This window comes from Gobius niger, assembly GCF_951799975.1.
Source record: "Gobius niger genome assembly, chromosome: 15".
Lineage (NCBI taxonomy): Eukaryota > Metazoa > Chordata > Actinopteri > Gobiiformes > Gobiidae > Gobius > Gobius niger.
This window is the reverse complement of record NC_136866.1, coordinates 20,563,051-20,591,049: the sequence shown is the minus strand read 5'-3', so window position 1 is coordinate 20,591,049 and position 27,999 is coordinate 20,563,051. Positions and strand designations below refer to the sequence as shown.

The 27,999-nt window shown below is 42.8% G+C and overlaps 1 protein-coding gene across 1 annotated transcript; it reads left to right on the top strand.

Moving 5' to 3' along the window:
- On the top strand, nucleotides 1-27,980 carry LOC306975372 (reticulon-4-interacting protein 1 homolog, mitochondrial-like; the record flags this gene model as incomplete). Its single annotated transcript, XM_079572883.1, has 9 exons — nucleotides 1-601; nucleotides 3,811-3,959; nucleotides 5,506-5,574; nucleotides 8,877-9,001; nucleotides 10,351-10,399; nucleotides 10,479-10,615; nucleotides 14,269-14,452; nucleotides 22,831-22,926; nucleotides 27,783-27,980. Exons 1-9 carry the CDS (start codon nucleotides 340-342, stop codon nucleotides 27,978-27,980), a joined length of 1,269 nt encoding a protein of 422 aa, XP_079429009.1. The 5' UTR covers nucleotides 1-339.
- Between the last annotated feature and the right edge of the window lie 19 nt (nucleotides 27,981-27,999).

Here is a 27,999-nt window from a genome sequence, read left to right as displayed (position 1 = left end):
TGGCTCCTGCGCTACCGTCAGCTGTTAGCCACTGCTAACCACAGCAGCTAGGAAACCTTAACCTCATTATTGACCATTTCCCGCAAATATTTCATGTAGTTCTCCTTCTGCGCGTTGCATTTATAGACACGGTTCTCCGGTTTGCATTGCTGACACGTGTCGCAAATTTATTTCAATAATACTGCAGAATATTTTTGCAGCCTGCTTGGAGTTAGCCTAGCAAGCGGCTAAGCTAACACCTGCTGCCCCACTAGTATGTCCCGTTGAGTAACAACAACACTGACCTTGGTGGGAGCTAGTTCCTTGTGAAAGCGTGATATACGAGGCCTTTAGGGGATCATGGCGTCTGCTCGGTTGTTGTATTTCCTCTCCCCGCGTCTGTGCAGGACTTTATCGAAGAAGCCGAGCTTTAGGAGAGCGTTTAGCATCTCGTCCCACAGGCTGCAGAGCTGTATGTCCGCATGGGTCATTGATCAGTACGGGACAAACGCCGTGTTGAGGTACACAGAGGAGATCACTACCCCCGCTGTGTTCTCTCCCACCGATGTGCACGTCAAAGTCTACGCCACAAGTCTCAACCCGCTGGACTTGGCCATGAGGGGTAAGTCAGGCTGGACTGACAGCGTCCACTTGCAAACAGTATTCTCCCTCATGTAGCTGGAGTGTTGTTTTGTTTCATAATAATACATGAGTAACATAAGAGTAATCCATTGTTATAACTGTGTCCTTCTCAATAACACACCAGCTCCAAATGCTTGCCCTCACCTGCTGATGTCAAGTGAAGGTGCACCTTTCTGCAGAGTTCTCTGGATGAATGTCATCATTTCAGAACAAAGACTGAGTACAAACCGTTATAATAAAAACAATTCTGAAAAAGATTCTGAAAAAGAATTATGAACTTGTTTATCTAATACCCCTTGAATTCCCCCATAGACCCAGGCTGAATGACACAACCATAGTCCAAGATGTTAAGCATCTGTGTAGCCAAACCAAGACACGACCTCAACACTACACCCGCCACAGACAGCGGCTGTGGGACCAAACTATGTGTTTCATGATCATCAGGAAACACATAGTTTGGTCGGTGCACATTATTACATAACATTATTTAGATATTTTTTTGTAATATTTACTAGTTTTGAACAATTTCAACAATAATTATTTTTAAAAAAATATGGATCGACCAAACTTTTAAGTCTAAACAAAGATAAGACAGAAATTTTAATATTTGGAAATTCTGATTCAAATGTTCTAGTCAATGGTGACAGCGCCATTGGCCCTCTGGCCTCCTTCTGTCACCCTTTTGCAAGGATCTCGGTGTGTTTGTAGACACTGAATTTAAATTTGAGAAACATATTTCATGTTGTCAAATCAAGCATTTTCCACCTTAAAACTCCAAGCAAGGTGAAAAATTATCTACCTGCCTGTGACTTTGAGAAAGCCATTCATGCTTTTATAACTTCGCGACTTGATTATTGTAATTCTGTGTACATTGGTCTTGGTCAGCGTTCAATTCTTCGCCTCCAGGGGGATCAAAACGCAGCTGCCCGTCTCCTCACAGTGACCAAAAAGCAACAGCACATCACCCCTGTGTTAGCTGCTCTACATTGGCTTCCTGTGTATTATAGGATAAGGTTTGAGCTTCTACTTGTTGTTATTAAATGTCTCCATGGCGCTACTCCTCTGTATTTGTCTGAGCTTCTTGTACGAAGGGGACAGGGCTTTCTCTGTTGCAGCTCTGAAACTGTGGAATGAACTGCCTCTCCACATAAGAGCTGCACAGACACAGAAGTTTAATTTTTATTTTGCATAGGATTTAAAATGGAAGAAAATACAATCCAACATTTCCTCGTCTGTCTCCACCTCACCTCCTCTCACGTGTGTCACCTTTTCCCCTTGACTTCAGCCTTGACTCCTGTCTTTGCATGTAAGCCAGGGTCAGAGCTGACGTGGAGATAAACAAAATTCAAAGCCAAGTAGGAGTTTAATAAATGCCATGTTTGGCACAGAGGGCAGCTTACACCATGCGTAAGGCATAAGCAAGCTTTATACATGAGGCCCCAGATCTGATGTGGACCATATGCGCAGCAGAAGTTAGTTACTTCTTGGTGGCAGCTTTGTCTTAAAAATCTCCTATGATGCTTAACGTTTAGGTCACTCAGGATCACCCCAGAAGTTTTGTCTCATTTGAGTAAGTGTGATCCTCAAACACAACCAGGAGTTCTGCACGTTCTGTGCCAAAGGTGGTATTTATAGAAATCAACGTGAAACATTACGCACCACCACACGATGTCTGTGTCTACCTTACGTCGTACACACTTTTCAGAAACGCTGCATAGATGCGAGGAGAAGCGAGGGAAATCAGCGAGGGGCAGTGAAATCAAGTTTGGTGCCATAGGCTTTGTGTAAAGTGTTTAAATCTTTAGTTTCTATACTTTGACAAAATAAATTGCTGTAATCTCTGATGCTCAAAGACGTGCACGCTCATGCAGACACCGGAGCGCGCTGGTCCAAGGCACAAGTCCATTCAGCTCTGAATGGTCTTGTGCCTTCTCTCTAGACGCTGCAGCTCCATTACCTCCCTCTCTCTCACACCACTCGGACACTGCTCCTCATTCATGCCACGAACCGCTGTCTGTCCTAAAACCCCGACTGCACATACAGCGAGTTTAAGCAACAATATCTGAGTGATTAAGAGCCCATCAAGCTTATTCCGTAGTTTCAGACGTTTGAGCTCCGTGAACAGCAAGTATCACAATCAGCGTCTAAATATTATTTACGCTGTAAACATGTATTTCCAAGCGTTTTATTGGTGAAGCACTGCACGGTGCAGTGTTCGTGATGAAAGAAGCAGCGGTAACATGTTCCCTCTGCTGTGGTGTGAGGCCCCTCCTTCGCTGCTCCCAGAGTCTTGGTAAAACCCTCTCATGGCCTCATGTTTAGGTAAATCTCATTCAGTAGTTACTTTGCATGTCCTTATATGGTGAAATGGAGGCCTGCAGTGCAATCCCATTTTATTTTCTCTCAGTATGTGAAGTTTGGGTTTCGTACGTACTCTTATAGGCAGAGTCTCGCACACAGTCTTTTGAATGAGACCCCTGGTTGTATATGCAGCTGGCAGATTGCTTTGTGGAGCACAGACACACACGCATTAAACTTCATGCCCCAGGTTTTGGCCCAACAGCTAGAAGTAGCCAGTGCATACTTTAGACCAGCAATAGCTCGAGCTGGAAGTGTGTAACTTTACACTTGCACTTCCAACATAAACTGCCCATAGTGTATGACATACAATTGCACAAATAGCCCCCAAGGGCACTGTCAAATATATATAAACAAAAGTTAAAACATGTGAAAGTCAAGCTAATGGGTTGGGTTTCCACTAATTAAAAAAAGTTCTTCAAAGACTACAGGTCCTCAAGTCGACTGTTCCACACATTAGTACAATAGTATAAGGCCTCACTCTGAGCTTTTGTGTGGCACCGTTTAAAGTTGAGGAGGACTGTAAAAAAAGAAAACAACAGAAAAAACAAATTTGATATGACAAAAAAAACTATTAAGCTTAGGAATTTACAATCTTTCAATATAATGATTTACACTAGTTTATATTTGTTTTAAAGAGAGAATCCATGTTAGAGCTTATTCAGAATAAGCCCAATAGAGACCCAGGACATCTTGCTGTTACCTAATTTAAATTACTTTATGGTTTGTATTCACAGTCCTATATACTGTACATACAAATACAGTATCTAATCATACTGTTGTGCTTTCTGCATTGTATCATTTTTTTGCTGCTGTTTCTCTGCTGTCTAGGTGGCTACGGAGCCAAGTTGTTGAAGCTAAGGAGAGACCCCTTCTCCCCGGGCGACAGTAGTGCGTTCCCCCTGGTGCTGGGGCGGGATGTGTCCGGCGTGGTGGTGGACTGTGGATCCGAGGTCGCACACTTTGCTCCTGGAGACGAGGTGGGTCCTTACAGCAATGCAATGATATCCAAATACACACAAATACATATTACAACAAGGAGAGACATAAAGAGAAGGGAGTTATTGTTTACTGAATGTTTGCTCAGATCTTGGTAGGTAAAGGCAGCAGCGTGATGAAGGGTTAGCATGATAGGTTTGTTTGTGGATCAAGAGGAGCAGATGGAAAAGCTGTGGAGGCTTGGGAGTCCTGCTCCTGTATGAAGTATTTCTATTTGTAGCAAGATGTTCTAGTAAAAACTAACGAAAGAAGAAGAGGAGCATAAAGTTTCATGAATTTCAATCAGATTAAACTAAGAACGCAACAGCTCACAGTGATTAGAATGAGACTGAAACACACACATCCCATGATTGAATTTACTCACTTCATGTTATTAGAGCTCCACATCCACCAACACAAAAGAGTTTACTACCATCAAATGCCTACATCGTGTCTGCTAAGCCTGGCATAGTAGATGTTCCCGTGCTGAAAAAGTGAGGACAGTCCAGCCACAGATCAGGCTTTTGAAACAAGCTCTTTCTAAATGTACAACAGGTCCAAATTGTGGGGATGGTTTCGCCGCCTCTGTCTTCTTTTGTGAAGCTTGGTGATTTTAGTCATATTTAAGTGCTGATTTTGACAATAAATAAATAGCATAAGTGTTATTGGTAAACTTCTTTCCGTGAAAATTTAGACTTAAAGGTGCATTATGCAACTTTTAATGTTAATATTAAAAGTTGATATTTGTGCGTATTTGACCTTGTAGTGACCCAGTGGCTGCATTAGGGGTCCCTCATGCTATCACAGGATTAATTGTTTTGTTTGTTTTTCACTACAAAACAATTGATTCTGGAGCATTGGAGGGACCACTGTGATGAAAAGTAAAGGCACCATGCTGACAACTCATACAGCCACTGGGTCCCTACAAGGTCAAATACACTCAATATTTTTTTTGCGTAAAAAGTTGCATAATGCACCTTTAAGTATTCAGAGTAACTTTTGTTAGTTTAATGTCATGTGCATGTTTTTTTATGATGTTGTGGCTGTAGTATTTGGTGCGGATCACACGGGCTTTTCGATTGCAGCAGTCCGTTTTGTGCTTGACCTCGTGATCCTCGGCACAAGGATGATCTAAATGAGTCAGCTCTTTCAGTTTCAGTTTGTTAGCTGGTCTGTCATGCGACTGTATTGCTGGCAGATGTCTTAAAATGATGTTTGAGCGGCTTGTGTTGATTGTGGAAGTGAGGCTTTTGCCCTTCAGCATTATGCACATGTGCAGGATCGCCGACAGTAAACATAAACATTCAGCATGCTCATACCAAGTTTAGAAGCCTGATGGGCCTGAGGCAGCACTGAAGATAGTGACTTGGTTGTCCCATACTCCAAAAATGTTACTGTTCAGGAACTGTATTGTTAACAAAGTGCCCTTAAAGTACTGGTACTGAATGGAAAAAAAACATGATGCACGTCACAAACCTCACAAGTTATATTTGATAGTTATAAAATATGCCTCGACAGTTCTAACCCTCCCCTCCCCGTGTGCTGCAGGTGTGGGCCGCCGTGCCCCCATGGAAGCAGGGCAGCCTGGCCGAGTTCATCACACTGTCGGAGTACGAGGTGAGCTTTGATAGATCAGTACTTCATTACACACAACGCTGAGGACTGACTAACCCCTCTCATCTGAATAAGCGAAGTCGTAATCTCAATTGGCGCAATGAATTATGGGATCGCTCAGAGGTCAATCGGGATAAATTTGACCCGGAAGTCAGCGCAGAAGCATGTACGAAGACGAGAGAGTGCAGATAAATGCAGTTTAAATAATTTGTTTTTATGTGATATTCAAAGCTTACTAAACTGAGTGAGAGGCTCGGGTGAAGGAGACAGAGATGAGTCGCGCTGTTTTAGACGATGGACTGTTGCTAATTTGTTAAGTTATTTGTGTGGACACGTGGGCTATCGCTAACGGCTACAAAGAGGACACAAGACGGAGAAACTCTGGCAGATCCTTGAAAATTCCTTCAGTGAAACAGGTCGTGGAGATAGATGGAGTTTGCTGCTGGCCACAATGCTGTGCTTGTGCCGTGACATCGGTGAAAATAGACAGACTTTACCGTGGGTCTGGAAGTGTAGGGCCACTTTACTGCAGTCCGCCACTGGGGCTTGATAAGACGCGCTTGTTTTTTTTATTTTTTTTATCACATTTGTTTTTTATCTACTTTATGTATGCCCTTTTTAAAGGGGTGGTATTATGCAAAATCAACTTTTTCAAGCTTACATCATGTTATTATGTCATTCCCTCTGAAGTGTTGCCTTGGCACATTCATGTATTTTTGAGTAATCTGTAAAAGCTCTGATGGCAGCCATTTTAGGGATAGGTTTGCCTGAGTCCTCCTAGGAACGCCTTCTGGAGACGCCTCCGAGCTTTCGTCACCAGCCGAGTAACCAACCAATGCTCCTCAGCAGAACCCCCTCCCCACTGATGCCACAGACAGCGTGTGGAGGGGGCGTGTCGGAAAGGGTCAGAGGTTCTTAAAAAGACAGAGGCCTAATTTCAAGACATTCGCAACAGCCATTTTGAGAGAGCAATTTTATACAAGGCAGTTATTCCAATTTACTGCATTTACAGACCAACAGAAGGTTTCGTCATCATTGTAGTGTGCTATAGACTGGTGCCATGTGATTGAAAAAAGCATAATACCCCCTCTTTAAGGCTTTAAGTTTTTATAGTTATTATTTACGTTTTATGTTTCATGTTGCTCTTAAGAAAATTCCTACATTGTGAACCTCCATCCATCCATCTTCTTCCACTTGTCCGTTGCCGGGTCGTGGGGGCAGCTGTTAGAGCTGCCCAAATCACATTGCACCAGCCCCTTATGGCTCCTCCTGCAAGTGGTGGGTCCACAGAAGGACGGCCTCACGATTAAACGGGCCTGTTGGTCTCTCATAAGGGGCTTCTGAACCGCTCTTTGTCTGACCCGTCACCTAGGACCTGTTTGCCCTGGGAGACCCTACCAGGGGCACGAAGTCCCCGACAACAGAGCTCCTAGGATCATTCGGGTGCTTAAACCCCTCCACCACGTTAAAGGTGGCGGTTCCAGGAGGGGACATTGTGAACCTGTTCAATGTCAATAAAACCAATTCTGATTCTGTCGGATTATTAACAAGGAAAAGCTTTCAGTTTCTACACATCTGGATGGTTCATTATGTTTATATCCTGCTTATTCAGCCAGTCTCTTTCTCAAGAGCTGTAAACACTTGCCTCCACCCGCTGATGTCATCAAGTGGTGCTCCTTTGCGTTAATGTGTGTTTAAAATTATATATATATATATATATATATTTATATATATATATATATATATATATATATATATTTATATATATTTCCACACTCACATCACATTGCGTTTAAATGTGCTTTGGCAGAGGGTAATAGATTTTAATAGACGAGCATAACCAATGTCGAGCCGACAGAGACAGACCCAGCCAATGTCACACCCTGGGCCTGGGCGAATAACTGCAGATCCTGGGCATGAACAACAATTCATTAGAGCACATTATCAATTTGGGATCGCTCCGGTTTAAATCGTTTTAGGACGACGCTTTGCTGCTGATTAGATCAAGTGCATTTTAGCCAATCACAGGCAAGAGTCAAAAACAACAAACTGCTACCATATCAAATCTATTCAATATTTTGTTTGTGTCTGTGTCAACACAGCATCATTGCTGTGTTGTTAATTAGTATCGATAAAACTGCTTTTTTTTCCGGCAAATGTTACATCCGCCCATTCCCAACACACCACGTGATTGGCCAGTATTCAAACACATCAGCCCAGATGGCACAAGTTGTGTTTTTGAACTCAGAAATACTGCAACACTTCACCTGACAGGCACGGTTTTAAAAGAGTGACTTGAGCCCTTCAATATTATTTGATGACAGTTGTCTTAAAGGTGCATCATGCAACTTTTTATGGGACTTTTTATTTGTGCGTATCTCAGTGACCTTTAACGGCCTTTATTTCGCCTTCATTTTCACAGTGGCGCCTATGATGCTCCAGGATCTATTGTTTTTAGAGTTTCTGGTAGGTTGTCACTGCTGGTGGACTCTCTCACCAGAGAACCTAGAAAACGATTTATCCTGGAGAGTTATAGAGGCCACCGTGATGGTCCTGAAAAGGTAAATTATGCACAAATATCAATGTTTTTCCACATAAAAGTTGCATATTGCACCTTTTAATATTCACAGACGAAGTGAGGCTGAAGCGCAGTGAAGTGAGACAATGTTGAATAGAAACGGCTTATTTTCACTGTGCTGTGGTGAAGTCTGTTTTGCCGCTGAAAGGCGCTTTTCCTTTCACAATATGTCTGCTGTGCTTAGGCGGCAGAAACAGCAGGAGAGTAAAGAAGCATGGAGCAGCTCTGACAGTCGATCTGTGACTGAGCAGGAGCAGGGGTGGAATCGCATTAATGCACCACAAACTGTGCCCATAATGTTATACAGCCCAAGCCAGCTGAATGTCTTTAAACCCTTGTCTGAAAACCATCCAGATACTGAACATTTATTGTGCAAAAGTTCCTTACTTCCATTACTTAAACGGCCCTTTTTCTGATTTTGTTTCCAAACAACTATAACATGTGAATTTTAAATTGTTAATCGTTAGGGATGAGATAGAAGCATCTAAAAAGACTTTAGAATTCAATGCAGAGCACAAAGGTAGTTTTTCACAAATGTCTGCTTTTCATACATTTGTGTCTGTAAATGTCTGTACTGAAGGGCATAGCTCATTTATTCCACTGCAACAAAGTAACTCAAACATACCCCCCACATGCTCAAAAACCTTTTCCAGGCCTATATTTTTGTGATGAGTAGTGAAATCTTCCCATACGTCGATATTAGTGTGAGTATCCTTTCTTTTCTTAGGTTTCACACAAGCCCCAGTCAGTGAGCCACGCTGAGGCCGCGTCCATCCCATATGTGGCCAACACGGCTCTGTCTGCTCTGGTCAACGCTGGAGGGCTGTGTGCAGAGACGGCACCCAACAAAAGGTACTTCAACATAAACGCACTCTACTCGCTCAGGGTTTACTTTTGAAAAAGGACATTCAGATCCATCAGTCCAGCAAAAAATATGCTTTTACTGAAGAGTAATCAAACATTGTTTTCAATGAATAGGGACCTTATTTTGAGTTGAGCCGATCTCTGTCATCATTCTGCTTTTTAACAGACAAGTCTAGCACTTGTAACAGCTCATTGTTTGGAGTTTGAGGAAAACATTGGAAATTATCTTTTTTTAAATAATACAGTTACTATAGCGGAAAGCACAGACCTAGCATGTCCAAATATTGAGGCGCAAGCATTCTCTACCTGGTTCTGCAGCTGGGCCTGACTGAAGGGAGGGGCAGGGAAATATTTCAGTTGCTCTAAAAATCCAAATCCTGTAGAACCCAGAGTTTTGGATTCTCTGATTTCTGAATGTAAATTAATTAGATCTGATTATCGGGTATCTGTTTTCTCCAGTGATCAGATTTTTCTGAACATGTAAGTGTTGCCAATGATAGAAACAGAAGCCGAGAATGAGTGCTGTGACATTAGCGGTGGGTGATACCTCAATTTTCTTAGAGCTGACATCCTGACTCAGTATTTTTCCGTTGTTATTTTTGGAATAATTAAAGCTATCTGCTTCTTCTGAGAGCTCACACTTGACTGTGATTTGACTTGCTCACAACATGACGGGGAAGCCTCAATTCTCCACACCAATTTCTATAACACAATGCAAAAAATGGCTCAAGGAAACATGAGATAGTAGTCCTATACAACATTTTGTGTAAAGCATTTTTTGCGACATCTCTAGTAGATAATTTTACTCAAAGCTGGCGGGCAGCGTTTGAGTCAACATGAAACTATAAATTTATTCAACTGGATGTTTGATTAAATCAGAATTTGGCAAAGACTTCTGTGAATGAAAAAAATGTAAAATTTATTTGGAAAACAATTGAAGTTTGAATGTCATTAAAACTCACCTTCAATCTAAATTTCTTAACAAACAATGACATACCTCAACAATTTTACTGTAAAAGTTATGGACCAAAACACACTTATGTGCACACACGCTGCACATAAGACATGTGATTGTATTTTATGTATTCCACACTATTCTGTTTTAGTTGTCAGTTGTTACCTCTTTGGCTCGGGGCGCCCTGTGGTTGAGATTCCATTTTCGTACCAATGTAATAAGATCCTTTTCAGATAGCTCCTGTCTAGTTCTGTCCTAATTGGCCTCTCTGCCAGCCGGCCTGCTCTCCCTTGTGGTTCTAGTTGAGCCAACTCCAAAGCCTCCTTCCCCCCTGGGCGCTGTGCCGGCCTGAATGAGCCGTGTTTGTGTTCTCTCCCGGCAGAGTCCTGATCACTGGCGCCTCTGGAGGAGTGGGAACATTCTCTATACAGGTAAGTGCCTCTCGCTCAGTATTGATCCTGGCTGCCTGCGTGTAAGTCAAAGTGATCTTCTCCCCATGTGTGGGTGCAGTTGTTGAAAGCTTGGGGCGCACATGTGACCGTGACCTGCTCTCAGAACGCCGAGGGCCTTGTTCGAGGGCTGGGGGCGGACGAGGTGGTGGACTACACAGCGGGAGATGTGCACGAGCAGCTGCAGGCAATGGACAAGTACGGAATGTTTTTTAAATAATGGAACAGCTTTAAGGCTCATTTATGCTCTGATTTCATACGTAGATAACTGTCACTGCATTTATGATTTCACATGTTCGTAATGTTCAGCCTGTGTTAACGAAACCTGCCACCAGAGGGTGCTGGACGTGCTTCAGAAAATACAAACAAGGAGAAGAAATGTGGCGACATTCGCATTGTTTTTTAGATCACAATTACTGAAGAAGAGTCAAGAAAATGGTTGTAAACACTTAAAAAGTTTAGTCGTTTGTTCTGATACACCTCTTGAGCTGTGTGCAGTAGCACCCCCCCAGCGGTTAGCTCATGTACTGTTATGTTGCTATGACCAACGGAGCGCACAGACAGAATCTCGTAGGAGACGGACAGAAATCTCCATGCATGTCCATCCGTTACGTTTTGAACGAAGAGCATAAATTAGCCTCGGTCCAATTAGGACCGAGTTAAGGTCGAATTACGGTCAAATCCTGGTTATAAGCGATTGACCGTGTCCCTTGTCGTGCCCTGTGGGGGGTGCTCCGGGAGTATGGGGTCCGGGGCCCTCTGCTAAGGACTGTCCGTTCCCTGTATGACCGCAGCAGGAGCTTGGTTCGCATTGCCGGCAGTAAGTCAGACCTGTTCCCTGTGCGTGTTGGTCGCCGCCAGGGCTGCCCTTTGTCACCGGTTCTGTTCATTACCTTTATGGACAGAATTTCTAGGCGCAGCCAGGGGCCGGAGGGTGTCCTGTTTGGGAACCTCAGGATCTCATCTCTGCTGTTTGCAGATGATGTTGTTCTGTTGGCTTCATCAAATCAGGACCTTCAGCGTGGTCTGGGACGGTTTGCAGTCGAGTGTGAAGCGGCCGGGATGAGGATCAGCACCTCCAAATCTGAGGCCATGGTTCTCCACCGGAAAAAGGCGGCATCCCCTCTCTAGGTCGGTGGAGAGTCTTTAGAGAACAAGAAAAAAGGTCTGCACAGTTGTGCAGACAGCTGTGCAGACCTCACTTAGCTCCCAAGCAGGAAAGTTTATTTATTGCTTACACCTAGGTGACGTTTCGGGCATCTTGGCTCTTCATCAGTCTGATGAAGGAATAAACTTTCCTGCTTGGGAGCTAAGTGAGCTGTGTAGACCTTTTTTCTTTTTGTCTTGGTACTCTCTCGGTCCGGCACGCTTTTCAGATTTTGTGGGAGGTGCGTGTCTTCCCTCTCTACGGTGGAGAGTTCTTGCCTCAAGTGGAGGAGTTAAAGTATCTCGGTGTCGTGTTCAGGAGTGAGAGACGGATGGAGCATGAGATCAACAGACGGATCAGTGCGGCGTCAGCAGTGATGCGGTCGCTGTATCGGTCTGTCGTGGTGAAGAGGGAGCTGAGTCGGGGGCAAAGCTCTCGATTTACCGATAGATCTACGTTCCCACCCTCACCTATGGTCATGAGATTTGGGTAATGACTGAAAGGACAAGATCGCAGATACAAAGGGCCGAAATGAGCCTTCCTTCCTTTGCAGGGTGGGTGGGCGCACCCTTCGAGATCGAGTGAGGAGCTCAATTACTCGTGAGGAGCTTGAAGTAGAGTCGCTGCTCCTTCACGTCAACAGGAGCTGAGGTGGCTTCTTGGCATGTCCTAGTGGGACAAGGCCTCGTGGAAGGCCCAGGGCACGCTGGTCAGACTGTGTCTCCGAGCTGGCCTGGTGTTGCCTCAGGGTCCCCCCAGAACAGCTGGCGGAGGTGTGCGACTGCATGGATCGGTAATTTTGGGCATCTCTGCTGAGACTGCTGCCTCCGCGACCCGACCCGAATAAAGCGTAAGTAAATGGATGGAGAAATGGATGGATATTCAGTTATAATATTGGTTTACTACATTAAACAATTACTTTTTGATGAAATGAAAAAAACATCTGGAACAACACAAATAAAGGGCCAAACTCCATCTTACATGAGAGGATTTTGTGCACTTTTAACAACAAAAACATGTGCAAAGAATTTGTGCAAACGGAGAAACTATAGCTCTGCATTCTGCACAGAGAGGCTCTAACTCAGGGACAGTCCCAGGAGGAGCCACTTCAGGTTTTGCTCCAGTCTCACTGGACTCGCGTGGTTTAAACACTAATAATAATAATAACTAATCCCATTTTATAGCCCTAAAGTTCTTGGCGCACTCATATGAAAGCAATCTTACCTATAGGACACAACTCTCTTGGAAACTGTAACGAGCTGCGAAGAGAGAACATTTTTCTAATGCGATCGGCCGGGATCAGCCGCGCTTTGTAGTAGCTGTGTAGTAGTCCTAATATATAGTCTAATATTTATTATTTAGGCCCCATCAAGACTGTGTTATTGCAGTCACTGACTGTTGTAACCTGTGTTAGGGAAATACTAAAGGAGTCCGGAGGGGATGTGGATGGAGAGACGGGACACAGTCTGGATGTCTTACATGGAAGAAGTTTATTACGGTATTACAGGCCTGGAGACATTTGAACAGTCAATACAGTGTTCAGAGCATTGATCATTCAGAGTCTGGGGATACTTCCACATGAAGAGAGCTATATAGCCTCGGTTACACGTAGGCACTAACAGTCTACCTCTCGGACAATGTGCCACGTTGACTAGGCCACAAGTCATGTAGAAGGTCGGCGCCTGAATGTTCCCCATTCGACAGTACAATATGATAAGGTTCGAAAGTAATGTGCTATGGCTGAATTAACTCTGAATAATTCTCCATCACCCTGCTTTACATTTACAGTTCATATTGTTAACTGAAACACAGAATATTATATATACTGTATATATTTTACCGGTGTTGTTTAGGGCGGCCGCCTAAAGCGCCGTGGGAAACCCCGGTCGACTGTATCATAGAATTTTAGTTATTAAAACTAAAAAGCACTAAAAAGCATCAAATTGGATTCAGACTGGCATTAGAGGGACTAAATGGAAGTTGTCATTTATATACTCGCTACTGCCACCTGTAACGGGTAACTGCAGTTTCTTTATTAAGCTCATGCGTGACAGCCCGAAGTAACAACTTTTGAGTGACAGTGCAGGATTTTAGCGGCAGATGCTCATTCTACACATTAGGACATTGCTGGAGCAGGTAGGGGCAGAAAATACCATTTTAACATTTTTTAACTCCGTCTAGTCCCTTTAAATAACAATTTCTTTCATTGCTCAGCAATTTTTACCATGTCAACTGTGCACCGATTTGTATTTACTTTTTCATTAATTGTGGCATTCAAATGAAGTATTTGGGCATTAAAAATTCCATTGCTACAAAACAGAGAGATTTGGTCAAAGGATTATATAATTTTGTACAAAAATCCTGAGGTGGTGACAATAATAATTCAACAGCATTTTGTGTTTAAATCAAATTGTGTCATCGTCCAAAAGAAAGATGCTAAATAAAGGGCTCATCTTGTCTTGATTTGATTTAGTTGTTTTGTTGATTGTCATAAACATGGTGCTTATATACATTTGGTCATTTTGAACCCACTGCAGAAACAGCATCAGTGTCTAACTAGTCACTACGTCTTTATCTAAATGTACCCATTTGCCATTGATTTGCACTCCCATTGTTACACCTCATCTTCAGGAGACCAGGGGGTTGATAGAAGAGGTCTGTTGCGGTCTTGTGGGTGTGCTGACTCTTGTGTCCGACTCCCCAGGTTTGACATGATCCTGGACAACGTGGGAGGAGAGACAGAGCAGTGGGCCCTGGCTCTGCTCAAGCCCTGGTCTGGATCCAAGTACGTAACTCTGGTGACCCCCCTGCTGTCCAGCACTGACCACAGTGGGCTGCTGAGTGGAGGCATCCAGGCAGGCTGTACGCTGCACAACAAGGCCCTACAGGTAAGGTAACCATTGGGGAAGTACACATTGATGTAAGAGCCAATGTAATGGGTCTGATAATAAAGCCCATAAGATAGATATCTACTGTATGTATCTCTATTTCGATGCTGAAAATAAAACTTGATTCTCGATACATTTTATAGGTATTGAGTTTAATTTAGAATTTACCTTCTATATTATATTTGCTGTAGGAAACTTTTGTGTCTTTTTCCATCTGCGTTGTTTTATCTACATTGCACCGTCCCTCCAGGATTCCGCGATGTTGCGATCGCAACTATTAACGCAACATCAAATTCCTTCGCAACTTTTACAATTATCTAAAATAACTGATATTTTAAGTCTTATTATTCCCCAGAGTCTCTTTGGTTGAAACTGATGTCAAATACAAAGAAAAGTAATTTTTTAAAGTAAAAATATATTGTTTTAACTTTTTATCGCAACTTTTGGAAAAATGGCCCGCGAAATCAGTCATTTTACCCCGCAACAATCACAAAAAATGCCCGCAAAATCCTGGAGGGACTGATTGCAGAACAACATTATAGTAATTTAATTGGTTTGACCATGTTCACCTTGATAAATTATTGTAATAAAAGGTCTAATTTGTGATTTGTTGTAATTGAAGTTAAGTATAAACAGCATAAACAAATTACTAGACATTCAAAGCACCAAACAATGTTAAAACTGGTCTTTAAAATACCTCCAGATATATCCATGAGTCCAGTACAAACAGAACACGTGTGACTGTATTGTTGGCATTGATATCAGTTCATTTTGTTGAGAATTTTAAGAGAAAAATATCAGGTGCTAACTGATGCCACTAGGCTAAGCCAAACAAATGAAAACGTTACTGCTACTTTCCATCTGGTCGATCACCAGTCATCAGATTGTACATTTCACACTGAATGCATTTAGTATTAGAATTTTATTCAGGGTTTAAATGAGAACTTTTAGCTCTAGTTTAAAGTGCATATGACACATAAGCCACATTTTTTTTTTGCTAAAACGTAGTTAGCATAGTTTTTTTGTTAGTTTGACATTTTTTGTGATTGTAGTTTCACTTCCTTATTGGACACTGACAGGAAGTGACTCTAGTTAGATCGATCGAAAGGGGCTTTCGGGTCGAGAGCGGCGAGGCTGAAAACCTTTTTAAACCTAATTAGAACAATATACTTCACCATTTCTCCAGGAAAATGATAAAAATATATTTTATATCTAAAATAAGCCTTCATTGTGTATGGAAAAATAATTTAATAATAATAATAAATCTATAATATAAAACGCAATCGCGAGTAGGGCGGGGCTTAAGCTCCATGGGCGCCGCCATGCTTATTTCCCAGAAATCCGCGGGCGGCCCCCACGTGGCGGTCCCTCCGCTCGCGGACATTGGCCAGGGGCCACCACGTGACGGTCCCACTGGCCGCGGGCATTGGCCACGGGTCCATATGGACCGCGGTGCTGCTGTCCGATGACAACCCAGCATCACAACAACGCGAGTGCACGAGATCTGACTGCCGTGCGTGTGTGCATCCAAACAGGGCGATGTGTGTCATCGTCACTCGCCGCTAAACTGCAACTGTAGACGCTCCGCACAGTAGGGATGGGCACCGTTAAACGGTTCCTACTGGGAACCGACCGAAAAGCTTTGGTCGGAGGCGGTATCGAAAAATTGTAATTCTTTCGGTGCCAACTTCCGGTTCTTTTTTTCTCCAAACGTCAATATATGACCCTCAGCGAGTCTTAAAAAAGCAACATGAACGTGTGCAGGTACTGAGCGGCTTCAGCGCAAATGGAGCGAAGCAAAGATATATTTCATAGATGTAGCCTAACTTATAGCGAAGCAAAGCTATAACTTGCTAAACTTCTGTATTAGAGATGGCAGAGCCGCGGTCTGCGTCAGACTCAGGACTGAGCAGGACTGAGCCAGGACGTGGACTACACCGGTTGTAAAACCCAGAGCTAAATAAAATCAGTTATGAACCAGGACTAAACCAGGACTGAATAAGAAACTTGAGCTTTTAGTCAAACTGAAAAGCAAAAAAGAGCAGTGACAACAAGAAAGACGTCTTTACCTTTAGCGACAGACCCGGAGGCTGAGTTTACGTGCTCTTGTTTACAACTTTACAGCAGCTGCAGCGACAGGAATATCAAAGATTGTTTGTTGTTTGTTGAAAGTGAGCGCTCACTCTGTATTAGACATTGTTGGTCCAGTTTTGGTAAATTGTCAGTGGCAGAGTGAGCGCTCACACCATATAAGGATCTTTGACGTGTGAAGTTGCTTTCGCTTCGTCGAACAGCGCAGTGTGTTTAGAAAAGTTTAGCTGAAAGAAAACCATGTCCTGATGTGGATCTGTCCTGTCTCTGCAGCTTAAGAGGTAATAACGTCCTTTCTTTCTTTTTATTACTGCTTAAGTGGAAATTGTGCTCAAAACACGAAGTCACAGGCGACGCTGCTGCTCCTGTGTAGCTTCTGCTGTGCCGTTTTAGGATTTTTTCCTGAACTATACTTTTAATACACGTTATTTTTGAATTAAAATAACATAGGTATCGAAAAAAGTACCGTTAAGGCACCGGAACCGAAAAGCAGGTATCGTTAAAGTACTTGGTATCGGAAAAAAACAAACGGTACCCATCCCTACCGCACAGGTACAGTTACATCCTCCAAAACACATGACATCTGCACGTCTTTGTTTAAGTTTCTCCTGCAGTGACCGTGGCTGTGGTTCATTATAGATCCAGTGCTGCGTAATGTCAGAGGCGCAGACAAATGCGTAAGATCCAATCCTGGCCGTATTCCGTCTCCAAAGCTTTGTCTCCGAACAAAAGTACACCCAGAATGTGGCCCAACACCTGGCCAAACATGAGTGCTTTAGCCTCTGTGTGCGGAAAGCGAAAATGAAACTACCACTTAACCAGCGCATGGCCTGCACTGTGTTGTTTTTTTTACTTTGCTGCCGTACCATTTCTTTTCTATTTTGCTTTCACGTATTGTGAGCCCAGAGGTACATTTTATTATAAAGCAGCTTTGAAAGCATTGCCAATTTTATTCTAAGATTATAAATAAAGTCTAATAACGATCATTAGGCTATTTCATTTCAAAACCAACTTATTATTATTTTTTTAGATTGTACTTGCACCGTGATGCACCAAACCACGGGTCCTGCACCGTGAACCAAACCGTGAGAGCTGAACCCCTAATATTTATCCAGAAATATTACACTGTCTCTTGAATTCTATTCCCCGAGTTTAGCGAACATATTGTCGTTGTAGTATATAAGAAAGGAGTACAGGTGCATCAAACACTCCAATTGCAGTTTGTTTGAAATTATTTTTAGCATTCATTCTTTTATAAATTTGTAGTGGCCATAGTTTTTGGAATGGGTTGGGAACCACTGGTCTACTTATTGCGGGTCTACAGCTATACTGAGTGACGGGTTATAGGGACTATAGTAGATATTTTTTTGTAAAAACTCATAACCTCAGAATATCACATGTGGAGACTCGGCCGGGTCTCAGCTAGTACAATATGTATGTATATATGTATATATACAGATATATGTGTGTGCCAAAACAAAGTATATGAAAATCTGACTGTATGGAGATTATTTATTTTTTTAAATGTTTTTAGGCATGTACATTTTTGTACACTGGGGTGGTGAAACGTATGGAAAGTTGTAAATCTCTCACTACAGAAAAACTACAAATGCTGCTGAGTAAATTTTTGTCTCAACTTTGACTCATCAGAGGCCCTAAAATCCACCAAAGCCCCGGCTCTGTACTATCTATTTTTCAGAAAATATTCAAGTTTTTATGTTTTTTAGTTGGACATTTTGTAAAGTTTACAAAATAAACTTGGCCTTTAAAGGGTTCAAATTCATAAAATTATTGAATGTGTGGTATTTTTGGAAAGTCATCAAGTAGGTCAAGAGATTTATGCAAAAAAGTAAAAGAAAAAATTAATGTATGACGATTTTATGGCTGTTTTTAGTCGTAAACATTTTGTACACTAGGGTGGAGAATGTAAGAAAATTAAAGGATGACACAAGGGTTAAATGCAGGGATCATTTAATGTACGTCTGAAAATAATGAATAGTGCCTTACCCGTTTTCAACCTAGCTGCTTACTCTCCTGTACTTCCCATTCATCAAAAGTTTTGTCTTGGCCAAAAATGTTGAAATTAAACCCAAAAAAACCCATTTCATTTGTTCCTGTCAGTCACTTGTCGAGTCAACCGACTCATCACCGAACATTAGCTAATGAAGCGTTTATCTGATTCAGCAGTGTTATGCGTTGCTATGGCGATGCCCGCAGTGGAGTGATATCCCAGTGATTTAACTCCCGTACAATGTGTGCGGTTTTACGAACATAATGCACACGGGTTAGCCTTTGAATTCTCACTGACCGTGGTATAATGAAACTTATTGTGATAGATGCTTTATCTCCAACCCTTAAAATCCACATGAAAATATTTAATGAAATAAAATCCTCCACCTCACCCTTAGATGGCCATCTCTCAGACTTTGCCTGTGTGACGAGATGTTCACACTGACGCTCGCCTGTACTAGGGTGGGACAGTACTACAGAACGTCACATAGAGACTAGAGTGGACCTCTCCTACAAACTTGTAAATGTGTCATGCCCTAAATGCTTAGTAGCCCCAAAGGGAAAAGGATCACTGCTTCTGACCCTTCCTTACATACACTTACTTTCAGACTCATTTCCAACTGGAGCATGAGCTATGTGAGTTTCTACTCTAAAATGTACATATTTCATTTTGATTGAAAGTCACATGATTGATCATTACATGCAGCCTTGTTACCCAAAAGCAGGTCACAGAATCATATTCAATGGGTTTGGAAATGGCGAACTTATTGCAGCCTTGCACTGCCCCAATGCTCTGGCCTGCTATCAGAAAAATGGGCATGTTGAATGTTTAAGGCCTAATTAAAAGAATATTTTCTTACTAATGTCATTCTACCTGGACTTTTTTTTCGTGTTGGATATAACGTTCGGTTTGTTCAAGATGTAGAACTGGGTGTCATCTGTGTAGCAGGGGAGAAGATAAATTATAAACAGCAAGGGGCCAAGGACAGAACCCTGAGGGACACCTGAAGTGACAGGGATGTGAGGTGAAAGACTTGAGCTGGATGAACTGGGAGCGGTCTGAATGGTAGGAGCGGAACCAGGAGAGTGGAGTGCTTGTGATGCAGATGGAGGAAAGTCTGTCCACGGGGATGCAGTGTGAAATGGTGTCAAAGGCAGCATTGAGATCAAGGGTGGATAGTGAACCGGGGGTCAGCAGAGAGAAGAAGGTCGTCGGTGATTTTGAGGAGGGCATTTTCAGTGCTATGGAGGGAACAGAAGCCAGACTGGAATTGTTCATTGAGGTTTTTGAAGGAAAGGTGGGTGTGAAGTTGGGCAGCGACAGTTTTACATTATATGACCAATTTAGGCAGAAATGTGAGAAATTCCTAACGGTGTACTTACTTTTTCCTCCCACTGTATATCTCACTAATCCCTAATGCGACACGCCTATAATGAATCTCTAAAGGTGACATTAGTAATTGCGTTTCTTGCTGTTGCGACAGTGATCAGGGTGTCGGCCGTAGACGACTCCCCAATAACTGTAATCCTCAGTGACATGGGCGCAGTGCTGTGAAGGGTGTGGGAACTTCATGTAACGACAGGTCACGTCACATATTTGGGTTTGAGCTGCGCGTGATGAGAGAAAAACCTTCAGGGAGTTCATAAATCTGGAATTAAAGCGTCCAAATGTCACCAGTGCATTAGGTCTGCGCTCGGTACAGCTGCGGGAGGGTTTACAGTCTTTACGGTCTGGGGGAAAATAAGTCAGCTGGGACTCGATTCAGTCATTCCTACGACAAATTCACCCATCTAAGTGTTCATCACAGCTCTGACTAGAATATACTACTGATGTGTCCTTGGGCAACACACTCCGCCCACATTGTCTATGTGGATTTAAAATAATGAATTTGAAATGTTCAAAAAGGTCTGCGTAATACATCGACAAATTGCCTTTTTTTGCAATATTATGTGGTGCAATGAGTTTTTCCGAGGTCTATGTCTGACTGAGATCTACACATCTTTGACCTTGTGAACTTACAAATGTACAGAAGTTTCGTTTTGGTCCGGACTTCCCCTTTTTTAGTTTGTATCTCTTTCGACTTACGGATTGTGTTGGTTCTGGAGAATACTGAAACGTCATTATCACTGGCAGCTCCTGTGAATGCACGTGGGCGGCAATTAACGATAGCAAAGCTAAAGTGGCGCCGCCTGAGGACGTGCTGATGAAGTGAGTGTTTGCAGGAGGCTCTTAACGTTTTAAAAACGTCTCTGATGCTGAACTTCCTTGGCTCAAAGCTGCGCATGAACACAAGCATGAGTTTGTGTGAACATTTGAAACCTAAGAATCTCCAGAGTTCAGCGGCTGAGCTTTGCACTGGCTCTGACTCGGACTTTATTAAAGTTTATTTCCAAACTGGTTTAAACTCGAGGACCTGGAGCTCAGTCTGCTTCTGATCAGAGAATAATCCTGAGACATAGATGCATCAGATTTAGGACATTTACAATAAAACACACCCTCACTTAAAAAAACAAAGGCGTTTTTCCTAAAGAATACTATATATTTATTAAGTAGTTTCTGCTCTTTTTAAGTCTGTGTGAACCAGAAAATTATGAATCCAATACTAACATGTGTCACCTATTTCAATAATCAATTAGTTGTTGATTAGTTGTTTATATTTGATTGGTTTATATTTTTGGTCATATTAGCATTCATAGCCTGTCATTTTAATCAAAGATGAGCCGATGGCGTGTTTACATACGTGAGTCCCATGTGTGTTCATTAAAATGCACTGTTCTGACTAAAACCTCCCAAACAAGACATGTGCTTATTTCATGTGTTTTGTTCTTCTATATCAGACAAACAGGTCAGCCTTGTGCTCTTCATTAACCTTTTCCATGCTTGGATGGGCGTCTGCCATCCTCCTCAGCTGCTGTTCCTGGGCGTGGTCGCCTGACACGACCTGACAGCTCTATCAGGCCGAGGAACATTTGTTATTTATTTATTTGATATGGACAAGTGTGAACAATCAACATGTGCCACACTACAACATTTAGAGCCATGGCAAATTTGCAATGTCCGTCCTTAGAAGGGCTTTTGAAATGCACACAGAAAATATATTTACAGTCACATTCATTCTGCATTTAGATGCAATCTAGCAGTGATTGCATCTATACTGGGGTTAGTGCTTGTGTAAATGTTGGGTTATGGAGTGTGATGATAGCAGCTCCGCTGGGCTTGTTTATGTCCATGGGAGCAGCAGTATTCAGGCTCATGGAGCAGTGGACACTGGTCACGCCCTGGACACCAGACACGATAAACCACAACCACACTGACCCATGGTGCTGCACGGCCCTCTGCTGGACTATGTCTGAACACAAGGGGATGAGGGGACAAAAAATACACTCTTCAAAAGCTGATACTGCAAATGACTCTGAATACTACCAAGTACCACTGGGTTGACACACAGTTTGTCTGTTCTTCACTTAAGTAGTGTTGATTTACATTATTTTCATGCATGAAAATGGCTTATGATTAGAAATAGGTAACACTTGTTACATGGCCTGTTAAGGACATACTATATAATAGGAATGCAAAAAAAAGCACTTTGCAAACACTCACAGCCCAGAACAACATAGAGCTAGACTTTTCCGCGACTGTTTGATCTTTTTTTCCTTATTGTTATGAATATGAATATGAAACTGAAATGAAATAATTAATCAACATATTCCTTTGAATTTGAGAATGTAGCTGCATTCTAAATACCCAAATGAAAGAGTAACTGTATAAACATATAAACATATACTTCCCAACACTGGCTGTATGAGCCTTATAACGGGACTCCAGAACAGCAGGGGGCAGTGCGTGTGACATATCATTAATGTACCGACTCACGACAAGGAGGACGATTTGTTCCCGTCTTGAAATTTATTTCTAGTTATTTCAATGTTTTGAAGCTGCAAGTAGACCTTTGAATAGTACTTCCCATAGTATTTACTTGAGTACATAAACTAAAGCAAATTCCGTGCGTGAGCTACTTTTGTTTGTTAGTCCAGATTTGATCTTCACCTAGGCCTGCTAGGCCTACTTGGAAGGTGATATAATGAAGTGGTACCTGGAATGTAATTTATTTCTTTATTTCTTTTTGTCCCGTACTTGGTGAGAACATTTTGAGCCCCTTGTATTGAGATTTAATCATCATTTATAAAGTTGTTTCATTGGGCTAAAACTTGATGGCAACAATGATTAGATTTCCAGTCTCAGACTCCTGACTCGTGCCGTGGTTGTCTCTCCTCAGAACATGCTGTCCAGTGGAGTGTTCTACCGCTGGGGCTTCTATGCCCCAGACGGCCCCGCCCTGGATGACGTCCGGACCCTGGTGGACTCTGGGAAGGTACTGGACTGTCCTCTGCACACTGTATTCTGAGTCAGAACAACAAACCCTGGTGTCCCAGCCAAAGCCTCGGGCTGTCATGAAAACCTATGCAAAAGCGCTGCGCCCTCAACAAGTCCATTCAATTTGACCCAAATCTCCTTTCATCTGGCCTCGCTGGGAGGTGTCTATTGTTAAACACCCTCTCCGTCAGCTCTAGCCTTAGTTTACTCTCCGTTTAGGAGTAATAAAGTTGATGAAGCCCATGACACAAAGGTTCTTTGTAGAGTCAAAGACAGTACCTGCCGTAATCCCCTAACAAATGGATCCCCATCTGAAATCAGCTCGTGCTTTCTCAGCATTGTTTGCTCAGGTTTATTCGGGTTTAAACGACTTGTTTTCACAAATAAGTGTAACTGTTAAAACCTACTTAAAAGTATGTATTGCCATAGTAACAGCCAGCGCAGATCCATTTTGGACGAAATATAAATATGAGTGATTGCTATTACAGCTGCCATGTTTTGGTGAATGTTCGGCAACAGCTGATGCATCCAGACCCCTAACCCCGGAGGAGCTCATGTTGTGTCATTTGAAATGGTGACGAACAAGGTCCATGGATACAGCTGGACTCTAACCATGCGTATTTCTCAAACCCATCATTCCAAACCATTCTTTTGGTCTCGGGCCATGGATGTCAACTGGAGTCAAGAGTGATGACACAGCCAAATCTCAGACATTTGTGATGAAATCCAAACAAGGTCCATTCAGTCGATAAACCGCTGTGGACGAAGAGAGTGGGTATTAACATTTGTCCAACTGTATCCATATGGTCCCCATCAAAAGTTTAAGACCAGTCGAGAAATTAATAACACTCACATTTTGCATGGTTGGATCTTAAAGGTTCCAAGTAGAACTTTAATATGCAACAAGAAGAAAAGGGAGTTACGCAAAAAAAAGAGTGAACCTTTTATTGAAAACATTTTTACACAGATTCGGCCTTTTAAAGAAATTTGGTCCTAAACCTTTGATCAGCTGCAAAAACAGACTATTTCAGTTTATTTCTTGTTTTCAATGAAATGCTTATTCAAAACAATTTTTACTCCCATTTCTTCTTGTTGCATCTTGAAGTTTTGGACTTAATCTTGTGATCAGGACTGTATAATAGACTTTGTGTATCACCCTGATGTTGGAGATTTCCGATACATTGTACTAACAAAACAAGCCCTTTCTTGAGTAGTTTTTCATTAGAGACAGGTTCTATTATGTCATGTGTTTAGGACCTTGTGTGTTTTGTCCATCTATCCATTTATGATCTTCTGTTTTACCCATGCTGTGGTCGTGGTGGCAGCAGACTTCCCCAGCCCTGTCTCCTCAAAGCTCCTTTCTTTTACCCATCACATATAAATATTATTTTCCCCGCCAGTACTCATACTGTGAGTTCTTGTAGCGAGCGTCCAGGCGCCAGGCCAGAGAGAGTGGATTTGCTCACAGTGCTGATGAGTCAAAAGCCCGTGGGACCTCAGCTCTTTTGTCTGAGGGCTTACGGCAAACTGTGGCATCACAACAGTGTCGGGAAGCGGCGGATTAAAGCAACACTTCCTGGTCTGACCAGAGCGGCCTGACCGGAACACGGCGCGGCCGCTCTGAGGGTGACGGACACAGGATTGTCCCGGCTCATCACATTCTCCAACACACGGGGATGAAGCAGTATGAGGTTCTCAACGCAGGTTCAGGGCCCATTGACAACTAGTTGAATCTCTCTTGTCTTAAAATGTCTATTCATGTGAACAGTGAAGCACAGGAGGAAATGATCTCCAAAAGGCATGAAGTTACAGATGAGATATTCCTATAACATTTTGGTTTTATTTTTATTTTCAAAATAACATTGTTAAAATGGCCAGAGCAAAGTTAACAGCTCATAGCCCCAAATATGGCAAGTATCACAGCTTTAACCCTTGTGTTGCCTTCGCGGGTCATTGACCCGCTGTCGTGTTCCGGGCATTTGGATGCAAGGTGACACAAGGGGGCGTCCTTCCAACCTTCTCAGTGTAAATGTGAGTTGACTTTCTTCAGAGTGAGACTTTAGGTCCGACACCATGAGTGACAGTAACATGACGCGAAATACAGTGAGCTCTTTGTTTGCAGTAAAAAGGCTGAGGCCTCATTGCTCTTCTGTCACAGACTGAGAAGTGAAGAAGGAAGTCATGGAGCTTCTGCTTTAGACAGAACTTCAGACTTCTGCTGCATGTAAGAGTCATATCCTATTCTGAAACTCAAATATGTAGTAGAAACATGTGTGGAAAATTATTATTACAATTACAAATCGTGTATCTAATCAAAAAACAAATCCAGGTCATTTGTATCTGCTGTAGAGTCATGTTTGTCCCAGTTCCTCTGAGTCGTGGTGCAGCAGGACTGATGTGGACAGATGTTACAGAAGAAGCTTGTGAGGTTCATTTCTTCAACAGTTACTATAGCAGCTATTTTCTTCAAAGTTAAAGTAGATCTACTACAGTCCTGTCCACATCTGTCATGGTCCACCATGACCCACCATGACTCAGAGGAACTGGAACAAACATGACCTTACAGCAGATACAAATGGTTAGGGTTTGTTTGGGTTTTCTTTTTTAGAATGAGAGTATTTTTTTTTTTTAACTATTTTTTTGATTAGATACAGGATGTTCAAATTTTGTAAATGTAATAATAATTTTCCCATACAGTATATTATGTTTTTACTATAGATTTGAGTTTCAAAACATGATATGACTCTTACATGAAGTCTGAAGTTCTGTCTATAGCACAAGCTCCATGACTTCCTTCTTCACTTCTCAGTCTGTGACTGAAGAGCAATGAGGCCTCAGCCTTTTTACTGGAAACAAAGAGCTCACTGTATTTAGCGTCATGTTACTGTCACTCATGGTGTCTGACCTAAAGTCTCACTCGTCTCACTCTCACACGCCCCCTTGTGTCACCTTGCATCCAAATGCCCGGAACATACCAGCGGGTCAAAATGACCCGCGAAGGCGACACAAGGGTTAAAGGCATGTCTAGGAGCCAAGGGTCTTTCTTGTTTGTGGAATTTTAGCCCTTTCTTCCTTACTAAAGTCTTCCAGAGCTGAGAGGTTCCTGGTCTGTCTGTCACGCACTGCTCTTTGGAGATTTATCCACAGATCTTCAATCAGTTTAGGTCAGTAGAATGTGAAGGCCACCGCAAAACCTTCAGACAGCAGCTCTCGATGAATGGATGAGTGGACTTTGAGCTGTGTTTACGATTTTCATTTCATTTTTCATTTATTTATTTATTTCAGGCAAAGGCATATCAACATTAATTTGAACATAAAGAAAACAAGCTCAAATTTTGCCTGAAAGGGAGTGGGAAGAAGAAAATGTATTTAATCCCACTCCCATTTCTCGATATTCACACAACAAGCTTCACTGCTACAGCTTCCATTTTCTTCCTCCATCAATCACTCAAAACTGACTTGGCAATAATCATTACACCAGAATAAAATAAAACAGTCGCTGAATAACTAGGTTTAACTAAGTTTTAACTCAAGGCAGCGTTACCATAGGTAACAAAATAATATTACATTATTATATGGCTCCCCTCCTGGAACCGCCACCTTAAAGGGGGGGTATTATGCAAAATATACTTTTTCAAGCTTTACATCATGTTATTATGTCATTCCCTCATTAAAAACATGCCTGAAGTGTTGCCTTGGCACATTCACGTATTTTTGAGTAATCTGTAAAAACTCTGATGGCAGCCATTTTAGGGATAGGTTTGCCTGAGTCCTCCTAGGAACGCCCCCACCTCCTGGAGACGCCTCCGAGCTTCCGTCATCAGCCAAGTAACCAACTACTGCTCCTCAGCAGAACCCCCTCCCCACTGATGCCACAGACAGCGTGTGGAGGGGGCGTGTCGGAAAGGGTCAGAGGTTCTTAAAGAGACAGAGGCCTATTTCAAGACATTCGCTACAGCCATTTTGAAAGAGCAATTTTATACAAGGCAGTTATTCTAATTTACTGCATTTACAGACCAACAGAAGGTTGCATCATCATTGTAGTGTGCTATAGACTGGTGCCATGTGATTGAAAAAAGCATAATACCCCCTCTTTAACGTGGTGGAGGGGTTTGAGCACCCAAATGATCCTGGAGCTCTGGTGTTGGGGGCCTCGTGCCCCTGGTAGGGTCTCCCATGGCAAACAGGTCCTAGGTGACGGGTCAGACAAAGAGCGGTTCAGAAGCCCCTTATGAGAGACCGACCAACAGGCCCGGTTCATCAAGAGGCCGTCCTCCCGTGGACCCACCACCTGCAGGAGGAGCCGTAAGGGGCTGGTGCAATGTGATTTGGGAAGCTCCAACAGCTGCCCCCACGACCCGGCAACGGACAAGTGGAAGAAGATGGATGGATGGATATTATACAGCTCTTCACAAAGTAGAACGCTCCATTAACTTGAATGGGATTTTCCAACATTCTACCGGTCATTATTTTCTGCATTAGGACCTCTGAAAAACATAATGACCGCTGCCTTCATGAAAGTGTATGAAGTTTATTTTGTGTTGGCAAATAGCCGTTTAATAAGCGGGATAATGTATAGAACTTTCAGGGCGAAACAAGACCGGTTCGCCCTATCGGTACCTTTTTTCCTGATAATGACCAGCGTTTTCTTTACAATATCCCTTACTTAATCCAGGGAAGTAAATAATTGCCAAAAATAAAAAAATCACATCACAGAAGCTCTCCGGAGCGCAGTCCTGAGAAACAGTGGTAGGGGGCGCTCTTGTAGATCTGTGTTGCACTCAAACTGTCGCTCTTTTCTGCCCGTTTTTTAAAACCCATTGGTAGAACTCTCACGTGTCCTCCTGGTTCCAGATCTTGCCGGTGGTGGAGGCGGAGTTCCCGTTCACCCAGGTGCCCCAGGCCTTCCTGAAGCTGGAGCAGGGCCACGCCAGGGGCAAGACTGTGGTGAGGGTGACCGACGAGGAGGGCTCTCAGGCGGACGCACTGAAGGAGAGCGGCCCCTCACGGACTGGAGACGCGGAGGTGCAGAGCGTGGTCGGCCAGCAGTGACAGGCCTCTCCTCTCCTGG